The sequence below is a fragment of the Crinia signifera genome, chromosome 9 (genome assembly GCF_055691185.1).
Source record: "Crinia signifera chromosome 9, ASM5569118v1, whole genome shotgun sequence".
Classification (NCBI taxonomy): domain Eukaryota; kingdom Metazoa; phylum Chordata; class Amphibia; order Anura; family Myobatrachidae; genus Crinia; species Crinia signifera.
In genome coordinates this window covers 142,127,511-142,141,554 of record NC_139225.1, presented here as the reverse complement: position 1 = coordinate 142,141,554, position 14,044 = coordinate 142,127,511, and the positions used below count along the sequence as shown (strand labels likewise).

General features: G+C 48.8%; 1 protein-coding gene across 2 annotated transcripts; it reads right to left on the bottom strand.

Annotated features, from left to right (window-relative positions):
• Positions 1 to 5,414: 5,414 nt before the first annotated feature.
• C9H6orf136 (chromosome 9 C6orf136 homolog) lies at positions 5,415 to 13,729 on the bottom strand. 2 transcript variants are annotated; one of them, XM_083160010.1, is made up of 6 exons: positions 13,352 to 13,729; positions 11,123 to 11,611; positions 9,793 to 9,881; positions 7,986 to 8,186; positions 7,529 to 7,598; positions 5,415 to 5,936 (listed from the first exon to the last, which is right to left on the bottom strand). In XM_083160010.1, exons 1-6 carry the CDS (start codon positions 13,463 to 13,465, stop codon positions 5,805 to 5,807), a joined length of 1,095 nt encoding a protein of 364 aa, XP_083016136.1. In that variant the 5' UTR covers positions 13,466 to 13,729; the 3' UTR covers positions 5,415 to 5,804. The 2 variants fall into 2 exon arrangements, with proteins under 2 accessions (XP_083016136.1, XP_083016137.1); XM_083160011.1 differs by lacking the exon at positions 13,352 to 13,729 and adding an exon at positions 12,549 to 12,659.
• Between the last annotated feature and the right edge of the window lie 315 nt (positions 13,730 to 14,044).

Here is a 14,044-nt window from a genome sequence, read left to right as displayed (position 1 = left end):
ATATTTTTAAACTTTTTCTTATTTTTACACAGACTTGGTGTCAGTGACAGGGCAGCAGCGCTGGGGGTCTGTTAGACCCCTGCGCTGCTGCCCCATCACCCGGGCCCAGCAGCTGCACACCACCCGAGTTGGCCTTCACAGTGGAGGTGTATCCGGCTGGCCCCGGGCACTAAGGGCCCGCAGCCCCGAACCGGGCACTGGGACACCAGCGGGTGTCACCGCTTAAGGTAATTTGCGCTCCCACCAATAGCGGCTGAGCAGCCTGGCAAGGTGGATCGCCGGGTTGCACTAGAAGGCAGGTGAGTAAGTCCGCCTTCTGGACCACCAGGGACATTTTGAGTGTGGGCAGCGGCGACTGTAAACAGTGCTGCCCGGCAAGCACCGGATCCCCGCCGTTTTACCGGCGCCACATGAGTCATATCCCGGCTGGCCATCTGCTAGTAGGGGGTGGGAGCCTCTCCTCACACAACCCCTCTCCTGGAGACTGGATATATCCTTGTGAGTTTCCTGCCCTGGTCTCTTCCTGTCTGCTGCACGTGCAAGAGAGACACGTAGAGCTCTCAGCCATTCTGGAGTTCCATCTCTTCACTGCCGGGCCATCTGGGCAATTCCATCCTATACCTCTCCTTCAAGGATGACAGGTTACAGTAATTTATGCTCCTGCCGGCCATAGTGCTTTGCGGAGCCCAGTGCCAGATTTTTATTTGCATTGTATGCCTTTGTATGTGTGCTGTGTCTCATCTGTTCTAACACTATCACTGCCTGTCAGACGTATATTTTGTTAATTGTTACAGCTAACTGCCTCTTGTACAGTGTCAGGGGACAGGGGGATGACACATGGGCCCCTATATTGGTGTCCTGCACACGTTGCAAGGGGGGCATCCCCAGCTTGTGTAGGGGTTATGCCGACAATGTATAAAGGCGCATGCACAGCCCTCTGTGACTTCACAGTTAATAAAAAAGCTCTCATCTGCACCGCCCCTGCAGCCGAGTCCATCCGCGTCTCATGCGTTTGCTCCCCCGGGGAGGAGCCTGCCTGGGCGTGTGCATTGGCAGCCTCGGTTCAGGGCATCCAAACCTCTTTAAAGGGTAAAGGCCGTAAGGCTTGGGTCAGGGGGACTCCTTCCCCCAAACCCCTCCTCCTCCATCAGGACACTGATACAGATGACACCGATGAGGAGGAGGGACAACTGGTTGATGACGATGCTGATGAAGCCCCAAACGGCGATACCGCAGCACGCATCGATGTAGGGGCACTGCTAACTACTGTCAGAGACTTCTTAAATTTACAGGACACCTCGGAAGCCACTCGGGCCCATCCTTCAAGCATCCCAAAGAGACAGCTCCCAAGGTTGATGCACATCTCGCTAAGATTGTCCATTCCTCTGCTCTCCCCATTCCAACCGCCTCCCTTAAGGATCCTGCTGACCGAAAGTTGGAGAACTGTCTTAAGCTCATCTCTACAACTTCCGGGGCGGATACGCGGCCTACCCTAGCGTCTGCCTGGATGGCTAAGGCCATGGTGGAATGGACTTCTGCCCTCGCCAATATCATTGCAGAGGGGGTAGTGCAGATAACATGTTGCCTATTATTGACACCATGCATCAAGCTGCACTATATTTGGGGGAGGCTGCATTAGATGCAGCCACCCTAACCTCCCGAGCATTTGCCTCAACTGTGGCGGCACGGCGGTTCCTGTGGCTCCGCTCCTGGAAAGCGGATGCTGACTCCAAGCAAACACTTGAGGCACGGCGCTCCACCTGGGGGATCGGCTGCTACGGTTTTCGGACATTTGGCTGGAATCCACGACAGACGTGTGGGTTGGGGATGTTGTCTCACAAGGCTACTCCATAACCTTTCACTGTCGTCCACCAAGCTTGTTCTTTTCCCAGATATTTGGACGACCTGTTGTTCAAAGCAGAGTCAGCAGTGAAACTGCAGGAGAATCTGTCAGCGGCAATTCAGTTTCTGCAGAGCCATTGGTGAATTTTAAATCTACCAAAGTCCCAGCTGTGCCCCACTCAGAAGCTTCAGTTTTTGGTAGTCATTTTGGATACGCATCTTCATTGTGTATTTTTTCCAGAATCGAAGGCCAGAGACATTTGTCAGTTCGATTTGACCATTCTGTAGTCATCCGTTCCATCAGTGGGTGTGGATCGTATTGTCGACCCTACTTAGGTCGACAGTCAATAGGTCAACACCATTGGGTCGACAGGCAACTAGGTCGACATGGATTAGGTTGACAGGTCGCCATGGGTTTTTTCACCCTTTTTTTTTACCCAAATGTTGACAGTCGACATGGACGCAGTTGGAAGTCAACCGCAACTCCTCGCTTCGGGCACAGTGCCTCGCTGCGCTTGGCACACTATTTTATTCTCCCACTACGCCCTAGTGGATGGTAGGGCACAAAAAAACCATGAAAACCCCATGTCGACCTAATGCATTTATCGACCTAAAACCATGTCAACCTTGTCCCATGTGGACCTTCATCCATGTTGACCTAGAACCCTGTTGCCCTTGTTGCCTGTTGACCCAACAGGGTCGACCTAAGTCGGTTCGACAATACGACCGTATCTCCCATCAGTATGGCATTGGTTGAAGCTACTGGGCAAAATGGTGGTGACCTTCAAAACCCTTCAGTACGCCAGATTTCATTCAAGGCCGTTCCAATGGAACATCCTGGCAAGTTGGTCGGGAAATCCGAAGGCCATGAAACTAGAAAAGGTTCTCTTAACTCCAGAAACTCGGAATTCCTTACTATGGTGGACAGATGTGGAATCCCTCCAGTTAGGGCGTTCCCTTTGGTAATGGGATTGGTTGGTGAACCCTCAGCAGGATGTCTAAGTGTCTCGGATCTTCGAGTGGGCAGATGCCAATGTTCTGGCTTTATCTGCTGTTTTCATTCCGGGAATTCGGAATGTGGAAGCGGATTTTCTCAGCAGAGCAGATCTCCTGGAAGGAGAATGGGCGTTACACCCAGAGGTGTTCCAGAAAATTGTGGCTCTTTGGGGACTCCCAGAAGTGGACTTAATGGCGTCCAGACACAATTGTCAGGTATCCAGGTTCTGTGAGAGGACCAAGGATCCGTTGATGTGGGCGGTGGATGCCATAACAGTGTCCTGTAATTTCAACATGGCATATGCCTTCCCGCCATTTGCCATGCTGGCCCGGGTCCTCAAGAGAGTGAGGACACAAGGAGCGACCATCATTCTGATAGCTCCAGATTGGCCAAGGAGATCTTGGTATTCCAACATTCTAAGCTTGTCGACAGCGTTGTGGCTTCTTCCACTTTGCCCAGACCTTCTCAGGCATGGGCCATTCCTTTATCAGGACCTAGCTCGGCTCAATTTGACGGCCTGGTTCTTGAAACCTCCATCTTACAAAAAAAAAAGGTTTCTCAGACACAGTTATTCGAACCATGATTAGTGCGAGGAAACCGGTTTCTGCAACTAATTATTATAGGGTTTGGAAGACTTACATTAGATAGTGTGAAAGACAGAAAGTTCACACTTCTAGGTCTCATAACTTCTGGAGTTTCTCCAGGATGGATTTTCCTAGGGATTAAGCTTTCAATCATTGAAGGTGCAGTTGTCTGCCTTGTCTATTTTCTTTCAAAAGAAGGCCTTGTTACCGGAGGTGCAAACCTTCCTCCAAGGGGTTACCCGTCTTAAGCCTCCTTATAGACAACCAGTGGCCTCTTGGGATTTAGCTCTGGTGTTATCTGTTCTACAGAAACCACCTTTTGATCCGTTAAGTTCGGCTGACCCTAAGTTTCTGACTTGGAAACTGACCTTTTTGTTGGCGATCGCATCTGCAAGGTGTGTATCTGAATTAGGGGCCTTGTCTTGCAAGTCTACGTTTTTGGTGTTTCATGATGATAGGGCTGTGTTAAGAACAGTTCCTAAGTTTTTTTTCTTAAGGTTTAAACTAAGGTCCTTTCATTTAAACCAGGAAATTGTGATTCCCGTGTTTAGTCCTCCAGAGGTCAGGAATAGGGACAAACTAAAGAAATTGGATGTTGTTCACGCTTTGCGCATTTATGTGGACAGAGTGAAGGAGTTTTATAAAACGGACTTGTTATTGATTTTGTGTGATGTACAAAAAAAGAGGCTGGCCAGCTTCAAAGCAGACCATTGCTAGATGTTTAGGTCGGTTATTGCCTTTGCCTACACTAAAGTAGGCAGACCAGTGCCCTCCAGAATTAATGCTCATACCACCAGGAAGGTTGCTGCCTCTTGCTCTGCCGTAGCCCCGTGGCGCACAGCCCAAGTATGCAGGGCTCCCACTTGGTCCTCTGTTCACACTTTCACCAAATTCTACAGGTTCCATGAGTACAGATGGAGCCGGCCTGGTCTTTGCAGGGGATGGCGGAAGAATCGCCATCCCCCATCCGATCTGCGAAAGCGGACCCGCGCACACGTCCCCTTCCGACGGCGCTTCCCCCGGGTCCCCTAACCCTGTCCGTCTCCCTGAAGCGGAGACGGACAGGGTTCCCGTCGCCCGGAAACAGACGCGTGTGCGTCTCAGTCAGATGAAGCGGATCGCCAGCGGAGACAATCTGGCGATTCGCCAGCAAGAGGGAGGCCGGCTCCATCTGTACGTGTTGGAGGACGCTTCATTCGGGCGAGCAGTGATGAGAACTGCAGACTTGAGCGTACCCTCCCAAAGGACTGGCTCTTGAACGTCCCATGGTTGAGCTGTGTCACCAGGATGGATGAAAGAGAAAATGGGATTTTTGTGAGAACTTACCTTATCTAAATCCATCCTGGTGACACAGCGATCCCTCCCTTATGCTCAGTAAGTTGCTGTTTCATGTTAAATTGGTTACTATGTTATTGTGCATATTAATATGTCCAGGCGTTGTACTGAGTTAATGTATCCTAGTGTGCTCTGGAAGTTGAACTGAGGAATGCTGGGATGCAGAAGGGAGGAGCCTGCCTCTCACAATGCTTTAGCATAGGTGCCTGGCTCCTTCGGACCCTCCTACATCCCATGCTTGAGCTGTGTCACCATTCGTATCCCTTTCTCTGAATCCATCCTGGTAAGTTCTTAAAAAAAATCTGAAACAATTATGCAATAAAGGATGTGTATTAAAAGCTAAGCTTTTGGTGTTTGACCTCCTTCATCAGAGCACAATCCTACAATGCTCTGATGAAGGGGGTCAAACCCCGAAAGCTTAGCTTTTAATACACATCCTATTTTGCATCATTGTTTCTGCCACCCGAGTGCTATTATTTGGAGTTGGTGTATGCTATTATTTTTGGGGACCGGGGCCCGTTGCTATATTGTGTGAGTGGCGGCAGGAATTTATCACTTCTTCGGTACACCATCTAAATGAGAACACTTTTATATTGCAGGGTTACTGCAGCAGTTTTGTGGAGCGGCCCGGCTAATAACCCATCCAGCAACACTAACACTTTGTTATAATTTAATTATATACAGTATATGTTACACATCCACAGGCATGTTCCAGGTTGCGCATGCAGACACAGCAGTGCAGAGCATCTCAGGCTGGAGAAGAACCTAGTTCTTGCTGGGCTGAGATATGAACAGGACTCCCTACTACTTGAGTATGGCATGATAAACTAAGGGCACAGACAGGCTAAAGGTACAGCTGGTGTTACACTGCTAGAACATAAGTCCTAATAGCACAGGTAGCTCTAGCCTGACGGTTTATTAACGTTTGGGACTCCTCTGGTATAGTCTCTCTGGGCAATAGGAGCAGGATCCTGCCACAGCTTCTCTGTAGACGTATCCTATAGGACGTGATATGGAGCAGCAGCGGTGCGATAGGAGCGCAGAGATTACAGTTCAGGGGGTACTTTAATAGAAGAAAGCATAGTCAGAATAGGCCGGTCCTCCCCTAGCCCCAATGCTATCAGTGCCGCGGTGAGAAGCGTCCTCTTCGCTATAGTGAGGGGCTGCGATGGCATCACCTGCAACACACAATGTATATGAGGTTAGGAGAAGCATTTCTAGGAGCGACACTGGATGGCATTATAGTTACAGAACATAGAATGTACACAGGTTGCAGATATAGAAGAATTGTATTATCGAAAAGCCTTCATTTAGACCACAGGTTCTCTAACTCAGTCCTCGGAACCCCTCACAGTGCATGTTTCCCAGATCTCCTCAAAGAATCAGAAGTGATTTAGGGCAGTACGGATGGTGTAATGCAGGCATGTCCAACCTGCAGCTGTTGTGAAACTACACATCCAAGCATGCCTTGCAATAGTATTGCTATTAGAGTATGCTAAAACTATTGCAAGGCATGCTGGGATGTATAGTTTCATAACAGCTGGAGGGCTGCAGGTTGGACATGCCTGGTGTAACGGTTAGCATTACTGCCTCACAGCACTGAGGTCGTGGGTTCTATTCCCACCACGGCTCTAACTGTGCGGAGTTTGTATATTCTCCCCGTACTTGCGTGGGTTTCCTCCAGGCATTCCGGTTTCCTCCCACAATCCAAACAATATACTATACTAGCAAGCTAATTGGCTCCCAACAAAATTAACCCTAGAATTTCTGTGTGCGTGTACATGTGGTAGGGAATATAGATTGTAAGCTCCACTTGGGCAGAGACTGATGTGAATGTTCAACTAGTCTCTGTACAGCGCTGCGGAATATGTGTGCGCTATATAAGAAACTGGCAATAAATAAATAAAATAAGTGAAATAATTAGCTCCAACAAGTGGGTGAACTGTATGGGGTCCTCAGGACCGAGTTTGTAAACCCCTGATTTAGACCAAGGCAGTCCTCAAGTTCCCCCCAACAGGTCATGGTTTTTGGGTACATTTATTCATGTACAAGTTAGCTAATCTATGTTCCCGAGTCATTAGTTATCCCATCTGCTTCTACAGACCAAAGTCTTCAATAAATGGCCTGTTGGGAAAATGGGAGGCGTGAGGCTGAGAACCAGTGATATGTTGTGTCACAAGGATACCATATTACTGGGCTAAACATTACACACAACCCTGGAGGCTATATTCATGGCAATAAATCCCTTTGTGCAGGTCTGCACAGTAACTGCATACTGGAGTTTCACCTCTAGGTGGCATCAGCGGGAATTAGAGGGAAGTTTAACAAATTGGGCCTCCACTACCTGCATTCTGTTCTCCACTGATCAGCGCTGTGGGGGTGGTGAAGGATAGGAAGTAGTCAGAAACCACAAGGAGTGGACAGTGTGCCCTCCAACCACCCGAGAGATTCTGCTGGAAGATAAGTGTTCCGACCATACAGGAAAGGGACTAAGTCTATTTACTAAGCCTGAAGAGCGAAGGTACAAACCAACCAGCTGCTAACTGACATTTTTCAAACACAGCCTGTAACATGGCAGGAGCTGATTGGCTGGTAATTTATCCCTCCGCGTCAGTCCAGGTTCCCCACCAGGTTCCTGGGAAGGATCCCTAATCTGGCACTGACGCGTGGAGAATGCCAAGGCTAGGCGTTATGGGGGAGAATAACCTGTAATTATCCCGCACACTGGATTTTCCTGTAGCTGTGTGGCAATCTGTTATCCTGTACTTACCCGCTCTACTTTATGTAGACATATTAAGCCATCGGGAGCCAGGTGGAAGGTGGAGAAAGCATCATATGTCCTAAAAAAACAGAAGCAAGAATTGATTGGTTGATCATTTTAAAAAGGAAAGAAAAAAAAAAAAAGGGGGGGGGGGGGGGGGGGGAGCGATGACAGTATAAAGAGAAGCCCACTCCTGGGTATTCTCCCCTCCTGCTTAGTATTACAGTATCTGTACAGACCACACACTATGTACAGGGTGAGTAAATACAAGTATCATCAAGTTCACTCATCAGGCACATAGTATCCAGCACAGAAACGCTCCCTACAGGAAATCAGCCGCTGTGACGCTACAAGTCCTCAGTAGGTTAGAAACATTGGCATAAAAATACAGTCATCAAGAGTCATTCACATCTCTTTCATATGCATAACATGACCAAAGCGATCCTCGGCGGGGCTATGGACTTACCTGTACAGCTCACTCTTGTCACTCCGGAAAACGTAAAGCAAGAGACAGTGTAACGGGAAGCCAGAGAACGACCAGCGGGCCTGGATACTATTGGTCTCGGGATGAGAGGTGAGTTTCAGGACCGTAACACGCATGTTGGAGAAATAACACAGTACCAGCAGCCGCATGCACGTCAGTAAGAGCTGGTACTTCACCAGTCCGCTGCGGGAGAGGAAGAGGAGTCAGGCCACAGAGAGCGCTACTCAGAGACAACGGGCCTGATTCAGGAGGTGGAATCAGACGCAAGTGGGGAGGTGTTCAGTCTGCGTATACATCCCTATGGTTACAGCTGGGGGCCGCAGTGAATTCTGGTGCAGACAAGTGGAGTTTTCAGTGGTAGCTTCTGGGTAGTAATGGGGTGACTAGCCAGATGCGGGCATTTCATCGTCAGTGGCAATTGACGGAGTTGCATTTTGATACAAACAAAGCGACACAGCCAGTGGGGACGCTTTACGAAATCCATCAGCTGCGGCAATATTATCCACCTCTGAATCAGGCCCGGTGTTTAACAAGGTAAAATTATTACATGGTTAAAAATCTAATTTTTGTGGGTACAGCTTATTGATGTTGGAATAGGACCAGAGCAAAAACAGGCTCCGTACAGGGGCAAGGGGAAAACCCTCAGCAGCGAAGGGGTAAAGTGATCCTGTTAATTGAATAGCACCTATCCTATTAACACAGGTTTTTTTGCTGTGTGAACGGGTCAACCCGTGTCTCCGTACCAGGGTCTCAAACACAGGTAAAAAGCAGGGTTGGAGACCCGGGAATTGCGACACGGGTTGAACCGTTCACACTGAAAAAAAAAACCTGTGTTAAAAGGCAAATTACCAGGTTAACATGCTATCCCGGGAATTTGCCTAGCAGTGAGAATGGGATGGGATACGGTCGTATTGTCGACTGCACTTAGCTCGACAGTCATTAGGTCGACACCGTTGGGTCAACAGGGGGGTTGACAGGGTTCTAGGTCGACATGGGTCAAGGTGGACATATGCGTTAGGTCGACATGGGTTTTTTTCACTGTTTTTTGAGCCGACGGGCGGTATTTCATGCCCCACCATACACTAGGGCTTGGTGGGAGAATAAAATAGTGTGCCGAGCGCAGCAAGGCACCGTGCCCGAAGCATTGAGAGGGGCTGCGGTCGACTTCCAACTGTGTCCATGTCGACTGTGTCGACATTCGGGTAAAAAAAAAAAAAACAGTGGAAAAACCTGTGTCGACCTAACGCATATGTCGACATTGTCTCATGTAGACCTTCCCCACTGTCGACCTAAGTATGGTCGATAAAATGATCCATACCCGAATGGGATATAAATATACTTTCCAAATGTATTTTAACCCAACATGTTTTATAAAACTATATTTACATGTATTACAAGAACACTTTTGAGAAGACTATATAGAAAATCACACACACTCCCAGGTCTTTGCTTTTATTTCGTATTCACTAATATAGGGGCTGGTCTAGATTGGTACAATGGTCTAAATGGTACAATTTTCATATTTGTAATTCGACATATTTCCAGCATAAAGTGCTGCTGCTGAAGTGTTTGATACATCTCTTTGAAGAAGTTCCAAGCAGGCTACGGTTATAGCAGTGAGGTCACAGCTTCCGTCTGTCCAATCAGAATGCTGCATTCTACATAGACGACATAACCGGTGGTACTGCCGAAAAGCATCAAACTTTGCATTTGCGACGCTGCAAAATATCCGAGCTACTGCTGAGAGAACGTAACAATGGGAGAGAGATAGTAACTGCCCGGCTCTTACCGTAGGTGCATGTGTAGCATATTACTGACAAACTCCATGTCCTTCTTATATAACATGTAGTTTGGTGGCTTCCACAGGATGTTGGGCAGCTGCAAGAAGAGCAGAAATGATTGTTGTGAGAATACGGGAGACCGCACATGAAGCGGGAAGGGCAAGACTGCTACTAAGGAAAAGATACTGTATTTCCCACCTCAAGATAATCATCACTATAAAGGTTGTAACCTTGGCAACAGGAAAACCAAATATTAATAAAATAATACAGATGTGTCATACACAGGGCCGGTGTAAGGCTTCTTAATGCTAGAACAGTGATGGCTAACCTTGACACTCTAGCTGTTGTTGAACTACACATTCCAGCATGCCCTGCTACAGTTTTAGCATGGCCAAATCGTAAAACTGATGCTACTGGGATGTGTAGTTCAACAACAGCTGGAGTGCCAAGGTTAGCCATCACTGCTCGAAGCAAAACCTCAACCCCACCACACACACACACACACACGGTCCATACACGCTGGTCAAAATCGTGATGATCGCTGAAATCTATTGGCTGGAAAATGGCTCAGTACATACAGACTGCCGGCTTCCCATAGCACAGACAGCTCTAGACAGCTGCCTAAGGCTGCCTTATGGGTCAGCCGGCCTTGCTCATACATCATTGCCACAGTCATACCAAAAGGTATGGGTCATAGGGTCGACTTAATGAAGGTCGACATACAGTACATTGGATCAACCATTGAAGGCTGACACCTGAAATAGGTCAACATGGCTAAGGTCGACACAAGGATTACCTCGACAATGGGAAGGTTGACGTAAGTCACGTTATTCCCCCCCCCCTCCCCCCCAAACTGTCAACATGGACACCATCTAAGTGCATGTTTTGGGCACACTATTATATTCTACGACCACGCCGTAGTGGATGGTAGGGTATGAGATACCACCTGTTGGCACCTGTCAGCTCATTGACCTTTTGACTGTCGAACTTCCCATTGTTGACCTAATGCTTTTTTCGATCTTCCGACACTGTCGGCCTATTTTACTTGTCGACGGGCACGGTGCCTCGCTGTGTCCGGCACACTATTCTATTCTCCCACCACGACATAGTGGATGGTAGGGTATGAAATACCGCCTGTCGGCTCAAAAAAAAACGTGAAAAACTCATGTCTACCTTCCCATAGTCGACCTTTTCAGTGCTGCCATTTTCCAGATGAAACATTCCCCTAGTGGCCATAATAGTATACACATCCCCAGCTCTGGCTGATGGTAATATAGGCTGATGAATTGTGAATAGGTTCCGTGAGTAACTCCCGCTGGCACTCTGCCCCTCACTCACCTCTTCCCTCAGTTTCTCATGCATCAGCGCCAGGTGCTGCTCCATATCAGACTTATCCCCCCCAGGGACCTGGCTCGCTCCAACCTTCTTGCTGGGAGTAAAAGCCAATAAACCTTTGTGAGCTATAGGCATGGCTAACGCTAGAGACTGATAAGGAGTCCTGCAGACTCCTGGCTCAAACAGGCTTATATAACAGTCCAATTGAGTACTACTGAGATACCAGCACTCCTGGCTGACAGGATACACATGGCCGGGCTGGGCGCAGGGTAACAATCCCGTACGTGGCTGTGGAGGTAACTTCTTCTGCATCAGAAAGTCCCGCAGCCTTTGCAGTGCTTTGTCCTGCTCACTCGCCGGGGAACACATTCTAAGCCCCACAGGCCTGGTGTATGGGGATAGCGTGGTGGTTGTGGATGGTGGCGGTCTTCGAAGAGCATTAACGACACGGGGACAGGGCCTCAGTTCTCGGTACAATATGGCATCTCGGGCCTACAACAAAACAAGACATAACCAAATTAAAGCATTGCAGGAAATGTACAGCTCTTACATTAAAGGAAGAGATCTCTACGTTTCACCAGTACGGTCAGGGGTGGAGGGCACGGGAAGATCTGTAAAGATCGTAACCGGTCAGCCCACCCCTAGAAGCAGCTAATCTTGTGTCCCCATTTACCCTAGATGTACAGTTCTGTTGGGTACACATTAGACCACATTTTCAATGATTTGCCCAATTCTTATGGGTTCGGAATGACAAATCATTTGTATCGTCCAGTGGGTACGCTCTATCGTGAAGCTGGTGCACGTTCCTGCCGGTTGGGACACTTCTTCTGATCATGCAGGAAAAGGAGTATGTGTTATTATTGACAGCATACTCCTCCTGAATGTGGCACAGTGTGTATGCACTATATAGAGTTCAAGAGATTTCATTGATGACTTTTCACTGTTTGCATGTGGTCTAGTGTGCACCCAGCTTAACACTTGTAACTTTATACCATGCAGAGGTATGGGAGAATTGTCAGAGCCACATATTGCAATATACAGTAGGTATAGTACAGTTCTGTCACTGATCACGGCCATATATACTATGTATGAGGGGTAGGTTTAGACATATCAAACCCCCCCAACATTTCATGAGTGCATGACACTTAAAATCACAATAAACAACGGTTTGTTAATTATTTCACCTACCCTGCAATAGGCCTTTACGGCTTTAAAAATCTACAGATTAAAAATAAAATATCACAATCAATTAAAGACTGCTAATGTGCATCTACCCACGTAACTTAATGGGGAATGTGAGACGCCAACATCAACAGTTAATTTTGCCAGTGAATCAGTACGTACGTACACAGGGTATAAGTGGATACTGATTGGTTAGACAGAACAGGATTTAGGGCGGAATGTACTAAAGAAGAAATGCACTACAAACCCATTTCCAAATGTACTACAGCCTCTCTGGAGGGGCATCAATGCGGAGGTAATTCCAGCAGCAGCCTACAGGCTTCTCTCCGCACTGGCCAATCAGCTCCTAACTTTATAAACCCAGCCTGTAACTTAAATCAGGAGCTGATTGGCCGGTGATCAAGTACCAGGCATTTTATCACTTCTCCATACATCTATAGGGCGGGATGCTCTAAACCAGAAATTTCTGTATGCTCTAACCCCCCTCCGCAGTGTCAGCGCTGCAGAGGGAATCGCCTGCAGAAGCCTACGGGCTTCTTACCGCATTGCCTGTGACGTCACGGATCCCTCCCAGCATGCCCTGCGTCTGGACCCGATGCTCTGCGCATGCACAGAAGGACTCTCCGCATCGCTAGGGGCAGCTCCTACCGCAAGAGCTGTCCTTTGTGTTAATAATCGCATATGCGGTTATTAAGAATGTGAAGCCCGGAGAAGGGGGCGATATATGTTAGAGCATCCCGCCCATAGTGAGAAGTGCTGTGGGGCAGATGTACTAAGCCTTGGGGAGACAGTTACATGGACAGAGATAAACTACCAGCCAATCAGCTTCTAACAGTCTTTATTCAAACACAGACTAACATGGCAGTTAGGGGCTGATTGGCAGGTGCTTTATCTCCGTCCACTGTAACTCTCTCCAACCTTGCAGTCCAATACCTACTGCAACATATATAGATGTATGCATGCCACACCCCCTCCCTCCACATGGCAGGGTCAATACGGGCAGGGTGCCCTACAGGAAAACGTGGACCGGTCCCCGTCCTCTGCACTCACCCTGACGCTCTCCCGCAGCCTGCCGGCCGCCGCCCCGCCCGCACCACGCACTCCGTTCTTCCAGCGGCCGCCCAGCACGGGGGACCCGCGGATCCTCCTGACACACAGCGCCATCTCCCCGGGCACAGCGCCCCGCTGCAAAGACCGGTACCGAGCGTGACGTCAGAGCAGCACAGAGCGGTGACAGGGGAGCCAATAGGAAGAGGGAAGACAGCTCTCCAGCGGCCGCTCTGGTTACCGAACACCCGCCCGGAAAATCCCGCCGGACCAATCACAGATCAGAGGTGTGAGTCTGCCGTCCAATACTGTGACCGGCAACGGCCAGGGAACCCGCCTTCCGGAGCTCCAGAGCAATGGGGAGTCAGGAATAACGTGCACTTCCGCAACTGTGCTCCCTCTGCCTCCAGAGCGTTCATACCAAGGCCGCCTTCCTATTGGATAACGTCACACGCTGACGCCCAGCCAGAGATTTCATTGGTGCTGCTGATGTGATGCAAAGGCAGCCATGTTGGGTGAGGTAATATGCTGGTGTCCTTCAATGACATGTGTAGGGGAGAGCCTGGTGCAGGCAGTAGAGCCTGCTGGGGCGGGCAGCCCAGCTCAGCTATAGCATTAGTCACACACAGGAAAGGTAATAAGGACATATACACTGCTGCTGCACATTTATTTGTGGTTCCAGTTGATAAATCACCA